Source organism: Habropoda laboriosa, unplaced genomic scaffold, assembly GCF_001263275.1.
Source record: "Habropoda laboriosa isolate 0110345459 unplaced genomic scaffold, ASM126327v1 scaffold33, whole genome shotgun sequence".
NCBI lineage: Eukaryota > Metazoa > Arthropoda > Insecta > Hymenoptera > Apidae > Habropoda > Habropoda laboriosa.
The window spans coordinates 2,607,506-2,617,984 of record NW_017100187.1 but is presented as its reverse complement, the minus strand read 5'-3'; the positions used below and the strand labels follow the sequence as shown (position 1 = coordinate 2,617,984).

Sequence of the window (10,479 nt, the reverse complement as noted above, 5' to 3'; positions counted from 1 at the left end):
TGAAGTTCTGAGAGTTGTAAGCTTAGATCTTACTCCTGGCGGTCGGCACACTGTGGATCTCACTCTTTCGAGACCTCACCATTTGCACGGATCGGGTGCTCGTGTAATAACGAGTCCCCAACCCACAGGTTCCGGCAATCCACATATCGTACCTGACGCGGTGGATGGACGGATTTTATCTTCTCCACCACCGCCTCCTTTGTCAGGATATAATCCAAGTTATCCTGTAAGTCCTGCTCCGTATCACCCACCAAGACCAGGATATCATCATTATTCCGGTTACTATTAATTAACTGATCGTTTTATTACCTTTTCTCTACATTTTAAAACATCCATATAATAACTTTTTTAACATAATTTTTAGCGGCAAAATATTTCACTCGTGAATAATCAAAAAAATATATTTCGTCACTTCCCAACTGGTTCTGGTATAACATTGTGAAGCTGTAGAGTAGTCGATATTTAGTTATGTCTTTTCCTCCTTTGTTTCCTCTATTTGAGACTTCATAATAAATTTAAGACCGTGAGCTAGTCGAAGTGAAATTTTTTTATACGATTAACAAACTATACGGAGACCAATTACGGAATGTCGGAACTTAATTTGGTCTTTCTTGGACACATATGATAATCGAGAGTTAACAAGTTATAGAATTTTATCTTTGAAATTAAAGTACAACTCTGGAACAGAGATGCGCACAAATATTAAAAGAAAAGAAACCAGTTATGTTAGACAGTCTAGTTTTTGAAAAGTTTAAAGCACACGGTCGGATTAGTCAACCGGTCGAACGCGATTATCGTAAAAGTATATTAGTAAAATGTGACATGTATCTATTATTTTTGGAGTGAATGTTATTTTTTTAAACTATTTATGAACAAAATTGTAGAAATTCGTTCTGCGATTAGAAGTACAACCGCATGATTAGAAATACTAGTTAGTTTCTCAGTTACACCATTCTCAGATCACATATTTATACTATACACACTCTTCTGTGTAATCACGTAAAACTTGAGCATGGTGATCACACTTTTTGTTCACTGATGGTAGATTATTTCAAAGTAACTCATATTTCACGCAAAACGTTACTTAACTTTTAACATATATTCTTATACTTCTTGTTTTTCGACAAGGAAAATATTTGTAAGATGTAACGGTAGTTGCCATAAATTTTTGCAACAGTATTTTTCGGACGATTAAAGCAGCGACGTCAACGTTGTCTCTCTTGCCGTCGTTGTATTCAGATTTAGATTAAGAATTCATAGGATCGAGTTATCGTATGCAAAGATAAGAAAATAATTGGATAAACGAATGAAAAAAGAGCTGCGATATTATTAATGCACGTAAAATTTTTACCTCTTGAGAAATATTGTGAAACCTGATTTCGATCAGTCGTAATAGCTCACAATTCGCGGAATAATTCAATCGAGTTGCCTAATGATAGTTATAAGTGTATTTGCATGGTGATAATGAAACTTAAACGTTCATTTTTGTTCTAGTCATATTACATTGTTAATTGTATTATATTATCCTGGGCGTTTTGCAAATGGTTTTTATTCGGTTACCGTAAAAATTGTGACGATCATTTTATTTCTCGACGCTATTTCTCATTTTATTTCTCTGACGCTAACCATTTGCGAGAACCAAAGAATAAGAAATCGTGCAACTTTTGTGCCAAATAGATAAGACGTTTATCATTGTACTATGTACATTTTTAATATAAATTCACCGATTATTTTGTATTAAATAAAAATACTCGTAACATTAATGACCGATAAGTACATAAATGTACAGGTTTATGTATGTGTGATGTATGCAAGAATAAGCGTATGTGTATGTATGTTTATGTATGTATGTATGTATATATATGCTGGCATGTACATAATTGGATAGATGCGTGTATGTTGCACGTCCTTTTTAGGTAACGCAACAAGTTTCTGATCTTTTAAGTAAATTTCGATTAATTCTTTATCTTTTTGTTAGTGGTATTGTTATTTCTTTTTGGTTTCTTTTACATATGCTATATTGCGTTTTCGCAATTTAGGGCTTCCTATTCCCATTTTATCTGTTTCGAAAACTGTTTATATTACTTATTTTCCACTTCCAAAAAGGAATTAGCAGAAATAGTAAACAAAGTAACAATTTCTCTTCTTGTTCATATATGTATATTCATGTACTACTAGCTATAATTACACAAAACTTTAAACAATGTTCACGAGTACAAATATGACACGGAATACATTTGTATCGGATTTCTTAATATGGCAAACGAAATTAATAGAATAAAACATAAAAATAATAAGATCACAATGGGTTTCTTATTTTTCCTTGTATCTGTAGCTATAGTAAGAATTACTATATACAAAAAAGAATTGAACATGTCAGATGTCATATATTGGTTAAATTTAATTTGATCTTTTCATGTTCGCGCCTTTGAATACAGCGACCCCGGTCGGTGTAAGCAAAGAGTTCATTCCCATTTCATGAAACGTATATACCATCTAAAATCTATAATCTTGCAGGTATTCATTGGTGCCGTTTTATTCTGCTCCGAAAGAGAGCTTTTTGAATCATCGTCAGGCAAGAAAATGGTTGGGTCGATTGTACGGTCATCTTTGCTGCGTGGTTTCACGGTAATAATAATTGTTTTTCTTCCTTTCTCTTTAATTACTAAAAAGTATTATGCGTTATTCGTTAAAAAATGACCGTCTACATAGGTGTTATGTAAACGACTTGATACTATTCGGTAATGTCAATCTGTCGTATTGGTTACATAGACTGGAGTTTATTAAATAATTCTTCTTTTTTATATTTAAACTCCAGTCTTTCTTTTCTATTTGCTCTTATAATTTTTTACTAATTATTGTTACAAAATTTCCATTTGATTGTAAGTATATTTTGAAAGTAGTTGAGTTATAATATTTTGAATTTCTTTATGAAAATATATAGGAAAATGAAGATGAATCTATGTCAAACTGAGAAACATTTTTTATTATATCAGGTCAGACATGCAGTTACAGCAGCTGCACAAAGTTGTAGTGCTGTGCCTGAATGCAAAGTTTTGAGCAATCAGGTCATTATTGCTACTTGTGATAATAATTCTCCTATTGCACAGGTGTCCATTGTTTTCAGGTATTTGAAATCTGAACAAATTACTCATACAGATTAATTACAATAATTCTCTTTCATATAAGTATTTAATTTATAGAGCTGGATCAAGAAATGAAACATATGATACTCAAGGTACAGCACATTATTTGCGGCTAGCAGCAGGATTAAGTACATCTTCTTCCAGTGCCTTTGCTATAACAAGAAATATCCAACAGCTTGGAGGAAATTTAATAACTATTCTTGATCGTGAAACTATAGCATACACATTGCAAGTCACTACAGACAATTTGTAAGAATTTCTTTTTGTTGCTCTGTTGCATGTGTTGAATTTAGTATTGTTACTACATATTAATTTTACTGTACCAACAGGTCAGATACTCTTAATTTCTTGGAATCTGCTGTTACTAAGCAAGTCTTTAAACCATGGGAAATATCTGATCAGTTACCTAGGTTAAAAAGTGAACTAGCTTCTTTGCCTGAAACAACTTTGGTAATTGAACTCTTGCACAAAGCAGCTTATCGCAATAGTGGGCTTGGAAATTCTCTTTTTATACCAGAAAATCAAATAGGTAAAATTGGTTCAGAAACTGTAAGTATATTTTTTACACAGAATTCTGATAAGTAATTAAATGTTCTCATTGTTCAAGTAATATTTGGTTCTTTGTTTGTAGCTACAACACTTTTTCAATACTTGGTGCACAACACCTAGATGTGCAGTTGTTGGAACTGGTGTTTCATTAACAGACCTTACTACTTTAGCATCAAATTTAAGTATAAACACAGCAGTTAATTCAGATGAATCTTCAAAATACTGCGGTGGAGAAATTCGTAAGGAAGCTGCATCAGATTTGACTAAGGTAGCACTAGCTGTTGAAGGTGCAAATTTGAAAAGTGACAAAGATGCCTTAGCATGTGCAGTACTTCAAAGAGCATCTGCTAGTGGACCAAGAGTTAAGTGGGGGGTCAGTGGAAGTCCACTGTATAAAGAAATTTCAAGCATTGCAGGTGCAGAACCATTTGGTCTATCAACCTTTAATGCCAGCTACACTGATTCAGGACTTTTCGGGGTTGTTTTATGTTCACAACCCGATTTAGCAGGATCTGTGAGTGAATACAAGTAAAACTCTGTAATTGTAATCCTATTATTTTTTAACTATTTAACATTTATTTTAATTTAATTTTAGTTGACAAAAGCATCTCGCAAATGGTTGAAATCCATGAAACTATCTGATAATGATATCGCTCGTGGTAAAAGTATATTGAAAACTGAAGTTTTAGATTCAGCAGACAATGCACTTTGTTTGTTGGAATCTATGCAACAACAAGCTGTACTTAAAGGGAAAGTCTCTTCACCGGTATCACTCGCTAATGATATCGACAAAATTACTCCATCTGACGTTCAAGCTGTATGTATATTGAATATTTGCTCCTAGATTATAATAATATACTTATTATATTGTTCAACTGTGCTTGTTGCATTAACAATTTTCTAGGTTGTCGGTAAAATTAGCAGAGGAAAATTATCCATGGCTGCCATTGGTAATTTGAGAACTGTACCATATATCGATGAACTAAATTAAACTCAACACCTTTTCTTCCAAAGAAACATGTAGCATGATGAGTTGGATATCAACTCTCTTCAATAACGTGAAGATTGAGATGAAGGTATACATAAGCTACCGATTCGAATCGCCACAACGTATTTAATAATTGTGTGCATTTCATTACAGTGAACACAACTTTGTAGATATAAATAAAAATAAAAATTCTTTATTTCCCATTTTATTTTCTGTATGTTATAATGTCTTCCTATTACGACGTAATTCTTCCTATTATTAAATCTGTTGCTTACATACATATTTATATAAAAAATATTTTACAATTTCATTTACATATATAGAATATTAAAGGAAATAATTGCCATTGAAGTTGTATATACGTGTATACGTTTGCAATTGATTATTTTATTTCAATAAAGTTTAATTTCCTCTATTGTATAAAACTTGTTGCAATTTTTTTGCAATAATTTTGACGACTTTCCATGGATCGTTCTTTTTAAGATAGGTCTCAAATTTTCCATATCTTTAAATACTTGTAACTGCAAAGAAGATTGTTTAATATATAGAATAAAAGTAATAAAAACATTGCTGAAACAACCTTGCACTATTTTGCTTAAACACTTACATGATCATCTAAAACGTAATTAAGTTTATTGAGCAGTGTTGATACTTGTGGATCTCGTGATAATATGTATTGTTGATAATGAGATTCCAGCAAAAGACTAGACCATTCATATAATTGTTTGTCAGCCGGTTGTTGTACTATATCATGAAACAATTCTTGGTCGTCTAATTTTTGTATCAAGTATTTTAATAACCGAAGTATTTCGTCAAAATTTAAGCCACTTTTAAGATGCGACACTAAAGAAATGTTCGAATAAGTAAGACTAAAAATTTTATCAAGAAAATCATTCCGTGAATATAAATGTTTGGTGGTTACAGAATGGTCAGATGTACCATTCTGTAATGGTAGAAACGTTTCATCGGGACTCCTCAGAGAAAAGATTAAAAGATCAATTAGTAATTTTTCCGGTAGATCTTTAATATTATTTAAACACCATATGATTCCGTCAACATCTTTCGACTCTATCAACTGCGGAATTACTATTTCTTGTATGGCAGCATCGCTCAATCCTTCTTTTAAGTAAGACGATATTTGTTTGGAAAGGTGTATAGGAGGGTTTTGCGATAATTGATTAACAAAAGTTGCTCCGTTCTTTTCCCACTGAGCTACCGTTGACTCTTGTATTACAACGATCTCGTCTTCTGCGTTCTCGTTGTCGCTTTTAAAACGCAAGGATGATCCAAGTAATGTTGCTATTTTTTGAGCTGCAAGGTGATAAGGTGCAATTGCTAAGTGTTTATTAGCAGCAAGTAGTAACTTGTCCTCAATTTTCCATAATTTTGCATCATTTGTGTATAATTTTAGTTTCTGGGCATCTTGTATCAGTTTAAATTGCACATTATAAATCATCAACACAGCTCCTTCTTCGGAAACATCAGCCCCATAAACTGCCACAGTGGCCTCATTTAAACATGTCATAACTACTGGATATTTAGTGTTAATATTACTGATAATACCAATTAGCGTACTTAAGCTAGTTTCTGTGTTAGTTTCTGTCAAAGGATGACTGTATAATCTACCATGTGACCCTGCAAAACAAAAAAAAAAAAAAACTGTAAAATATAGATAATTTCTGAAGAAAATGTTTAATTCAAGAAACGAATTTCTGATATAATCTGTTTCCTTAGAATAGGTCTCATTATTGAGTTTAACTACCACACAGTTATATGTTCCTTCAATTTCAGTTAATAGGCATAAGTTTATTTTATCAGTACTGCGTATCAGGTGACAGTCTAGAATTTTTTCATTGGTATTTAATATTCCTTCTCTGGACCAAGATTTTCTGTTTTGTATAGCCCTTTCTAACGAAGCAGTTGCTCCATCTTTGCGTACTAATACGGAAGGACATTCTTCAAGTTTAAGAATAGTATGCAAGGCAGACTGAAATTTATAACCTTTAATGTTATTCAAATCTGTTTCTTCTGCAGACCAAAGGCGTATTTTTTTTTCATTGAATATCGCAGCATACTGATGCGTTGTTTCATCGTAAATAACTTGTGCCGTCAATCGATCTTTGCTGGTCCAACTACTTAATTGTTTTAGGTCTTGCAGCTGAGAGAATTGAAATTTTCATAAATGTTAAAAACATTAAGCATTCATGTTATAAATGAATGTTATTAATGTAGTAGTTTACCTTATATCGAATTACAATATTTCTTCCTAAGGTTACAATTGCACAACCACTTTCCGAGTCTCTTTCGACACCTAACAAATTTTGTTGGTCGATAAGTGGACATAATGTATAATATGAATAAAGTTTTGCCATTTCGAACGTATGAAATAATTCTTTTCAATCACGTGTTCCACCTTTCTGTCCAAGTCGAATTGTATAAATTTCACTGATAATGAGCATTTGCTTCCGAAGTTTTAACATCTTCATTAACGTCATTTAAACCTAATTCTCCAACCATCTCAATTCTTTTTATCTTTATCTTGAAATTTTTACACTGGATTAATGTTGAATGACAAATTACGAATTTCAAATAGGTTAGATTGCTTCACCTTTATGCAAGGCACAAAGGAAACAAAATATAGCGCCCTCACTATTCTAGAAGATACATTACGATCGACTTTTAATTTTTGAATTACGGGTACTAACGCATCTTTGTAGAAAATGTATTTTGCTAATTTTGCAAGTTATTAAACTCGTAACTTGTTTAATATCAAGTCGAGTACTTTTGATATATGATCAATAATTATCGTGGAAATTAATTGCAGCATTGTACATAGATTGAAATGATGTTATGCAAAGAATAAACATACTACAATCTTTTCTTTAAACTTTCTCATAGATTTGATCGATAGTTTAAGAATGTTCGACCATTCTTAATCTCACGGTGATCGATATTCGAGTTAAGTTCGATTGGTTCGAATAACTAACAAAATGAAATCTACCCGAAAGACAAATGCAAATTTAAATGCTTTACAGTGTGCACCACTGTTCGAAGGAAGATGACTTGGAAGGGGGATAAAGCTATATACATGAGGGTGAGTTGAGCAGCACTCGAGTCTGTTCAGATCGTTCGAAGAGAGTTTGAAGAAAACGATACAATCAATTCGTATTTTCATTTTTATTTTACACAGTGTGACGAACTTGCGTTTCGGTAAACTTCATTTACGCGGATCTATGTAAATAAATTCGTACATTAAAAAAAATGTTGTTATAGAGATTAAAAGAATGCAGCCGTTGATCCTTGTTACTATTTTCTGCTTATTTGCAGGTAAGTTAATCGAAAGTGACCAAAGTGTATTTGAACAATCAATACTATCTTAATTACATCAACTATTCTATCGTAGTCTTTTGTCAAATCTTGCTCAAGATACTCCTACTTTTGATTGTTACGCGTTTCTTAAGCGACTGCATAACATCACGAAGTCTATCTCGCATCTTGCCGCGGATTCGATTGGAATACCAATCGAAAAGACAGCAAAAGTACAAAGAGAAAAAGATGGGCGTGGAAACAGGAACGCAACAGAATATCAATTTTCACTTTTATTTTTCCCTCTTTCTTTTGTTCCCCCCTCGCCATGAAAACGTAATAATTAATCGTGGCAATTTAAAAAAAAAGGAGAAAAAGATCGAGATCATTTCTTCTTCCACTAATCACCTTCGTTCGTACTTTTTTCAGAGTTCACTTGTACAGTTTGCCTAGATGTGAACAGAGAAGATAATCGTTGCGAGATAATGATGAAAAGAATAGCTTCGGAAGACAAGGCAATTGTAACAGATAACACACCATCTAGATTACGTACAACTTGGATATCCCAAGAGTAATAATTTTTTCTTTCTCAATTCTATTATAAAGATTTTTATTTCTGAAAGAATTTGCAATATCGGAATTGTTTGTTTAGATGTGAACTACGTGTTGGGCCTAGATATATCACAAGAAAGTACAGTTTCTTCGACAACGACACGTTTCTTCTGTTGCAATATCATTATGCCGAAGAATCATGCAGCATCGCAACGTATACCGTCGTGGCGCGTGGTTCCATCAATATTTCCTCACCGTCCGTCACGATTCCTGGTGCTGTGGAAACTAATGTACAATTGGATTCGGTTCACTTGATACCGCTCAACAGACAAGTAACGATCAATTACTACTTGTTTCATCGTTGAATGAAATGCGTTAAGTGATCCTGATTTTATCCACAGGTTGCTCATAAATTTGGACGTAGAGTGAATGCAAGTTGCGGCGGCGTCGAGACTAAGTGGCGTCCTTACTTGGCTCAATTGATCTACGAACGACCCACAGATTTTTCGTCAGACACGAGCTTACACGTGCACGACTTGAATTCTAATTCTCTTCAAAGCCGTTCGCTACGTTCAAGAAGACGACACACGTTGGATTGTCTCGAATCTTTTGGTATCGAGTTCGACGAACTAAGACTGCTGCGAGTCGAAGTGAAAAGATCGAAACTTGCGACGAATTCATCGAGACGCGATACGGTTAGCACGTTGGACAAAAGTCACGAAACAGTGGAATTATTGCTTGGTGGACTTGCTCGAAATGTTCGTTCTCAGAAAATAGAACCAAGACCAAATCGTTTGCAAGCTACACCTCTATTGCACGTTCGTACGGTAAAGCTGCTTTATCTATCCTGACTATATTCTTTTCAAATTGTATACCTACGGTAACATTCGTATTGTTACAGGCCTTCGGTTGTCCGATTTGTGGAAGCGTGATTAGAGCTACCGAATATAGTCCACCTTTGTTTCATCAAACACCATCCTTTCCAGCGGTGATCGGTGGTCTCTGGTTGAGCATCAGATGCGAAAGCATCGATGGAGGCTTTTGGTCCAGGAGATTCTTTAGGATTTACTCCGACAACAGCAGATGGTTCGCGCGTTGGACCTCCTACGCTGATTCAGCGTGTTCAAATTCTTTATACATGGTTACCGCAGCTGGGACTTACGTTCAACGAGCTGTTCGAAAAACTCGAGATACTGATCGTTCGAACGTGAACGGTGATGTTGAGAACATTTTGCAAGGGAGCGACGAATCAATTACGTTGCGAGCAAATCAAAGACAGAAGATGAAGGTCGATCAACAGGAGATCGTTGATCGTATGACACCTTTCTCAGCTCAAACAGACCTTACTCTACCTTCTGGAACAACTGAATTAGAATTACGTATCCTCGAGAGTCTGTTAATTCCTGTTAATAAAACAACGTCAACTCGTTGCGGGACAAGTACGAAAGGAGCAAGAGAAATGAAACGAGTAAGAGAAAACGAAGGTGGTTTATGGTCGAAAAATTGCATACCGCCAGGTGTCGAAGCTTCTGAAACTTTAACATTCAAAGCAAAAATTGGCCTTGATTGGAATGGGGATTACACGTTGCTTTTAGCTTCATCCAAGAACGATCTTTGGGAGGCACCTCTTCGACGTTGTTCCAGTGCATCCACGAGAAATTATTTTCGAGCAAAGAACAATTTTCGAGAATCCTGGCACGAGTATTTAGCATTTTCTCGAAGACGCAATCGTTACGACAGATTCAATCGATATAGACGGCATTGGTTTTCTGTTTCCTCTGCTACGTGCCTCTGGACAAATACTTTATCCGTCATGCTGCTTTTATACTGGTTACACCTTGCCTATTGACCAAATCAAAAACCCGACGAAGTTGGAGTTGTTATATTTCGAAAACATTTAAATGCATTTCTAAATTATACTAAGGCTAGCTAGTTGTC

At 34.4% G+C, this 10,479-nt stretch overlaps 4 protein-coding genes across 4 annotated transcripts in view; 3 read left to right on the top strand and 1 right to left on the bottom strand.

Moving 5' to 3' along the window:
* LOC108579499 overlaps positions 1-362 on the top strand; it is a 5,696-nt gene extending 5,334 nt beyond the window's left edge. Inside the window, 1 exon segment of the mRNA XM_017943042.1 lies at positions 2-362. Coding sequence (XP_017798531.1) covers positions 2-289 — 288 coding nt within the window. The 3' untranslated portion in view covers positions 290-362.
* Positions 363-2,552: 2,190 nt separating this feature from the next.
* LOC108579614 (cytochrome b-c1 complex subunit 2, mitochondrial) lies at positions 2,553-4,840 on the top strand. The gene is made up of 7 exons (XM_017943196.1): positions 2,553-2,628; positions 2,997-3,127; positions 3,204-3,395; positions 3,476-3,695; positions 3,778-4,209; positions 4,291-4,512; positions 4,600-4,840. Exons 1-7 carry the CDS (start codon positions 2,584-2,586, stop codon positions 4,684-4,686), a joined length of 1,329 nt encoding a protein of 442 aa, XP_017798685.1. The 5' UTR covers positions 2,553-2,583; the 3' UTR covers positions 4,687-4,840.
* A 235-nt stretch (positions 4,841-5,075) lies between these two features.
* Positions 5,076-7,258, bottom strand: LOC108579632 (nucleolar protein 11). The gene is made up of 3 exons (XM_017943218.1): positions 6,924-7,258; positions 5,291-6,841; positions 5,076-5,204 (listed from the first exon to the last, which is right to left on the bottom strand). Exons 1-3 carry the CDS (start codon positions 7,053-7,055, stop codon positions 5,076-5,078), a joined length of 1,812 nt encoding a protein of 603 aa, XP_017798707.1. The 5' UTR covers positions 7,056-7,258.
* Positions 7,259-7,967: 709 nt separating this feature from the next.
* Positions 7,968-10,390, top strand: LOC108579498 (protein APCDD1-like). The gene is made up of 5 exons (XM_017943041.1): positions 7,968-8,010; positions 8,419-8,560; positions 8,642-8,873; positions 8,943-9,368; positions 9,443-10,390. The coding sequence occupies exons 1-5, from the start codon at positions 7,968-7,970 to the stop codon at positions 10,388-10,390; spliced, it is 1,791 nt and encodes a 596-aa protein (XP_017798530.1).
* Positions 10,391-10,479: the final 89 nt, after the last annotated feature.

Excerpts from the sequence above, each read along its gene's own strand:
- LOC108579498 (XM_017943041.1), top strand. The coding sequence starts at position 7,968 with ATGCAGCCGTTGATCCTTGTTACTATTTTCTGCTTATTTGCAG. Across the intron at positions 8,011-8,418 it reads TATTTTCTGCTTATTTGCAG|AGTTCACTTGTACAGTTTGC; the intron begins GTAAGTTAATCG and ends TACTTTTTTCAG. Across the intron at positions 9,369-9,442 it reads CTCTATTGCACGTTCGTACG|GCCTTCGGTTGTCCGATTTG; the intron begins GTAAAGCTGCTT and ends GTATTGTTACAG.
- LOC108579632 (XM_017943218.1), bottom strand. The coding sequence starts at position 7,055 with ATGGCAAAACTTTATTCATATTATACATTATGTCCACTTATCGACCAA. Across the intron at positions 6,842-6,923 it reads ATATTGTAATTCGATATAAG|CTGCAAGACCTAAAACAATT; the intron begins GTAAACTACTAC and ends CAATTCTCTCAG. Across the intron at positions 5,205-5,290 it reads ATTACGTTTTAGATGATCAT|TTACAAGTATTTAAAGATAT; the intron begins GTAAGTGTTTAA and ends TCTTCTTTGCAG.
- LOC108579614 (XM_017943196.1), top strand. The coding sequence starts at position 2,584 with ATGGTTGGGTCGATTGTACGGTCATCTTTGCTGCGTGGTTTCACG. Across the intron at positions 3,696-3,777 it reads GTAAAATTGGTTCAGAAACT|CTACAACACTTTTTCAATAC; the intron begins GTAAGTATATTT and ends CTTTGTTTGTAG. Across the intron at positions 4,210-4,290 it reads AACCCGATTTAGCAGGATCT|TTGACAAAAGCATCTCGCAA; the intron begins GTGAGTGAATAC and ends ATTTAATTTTAG.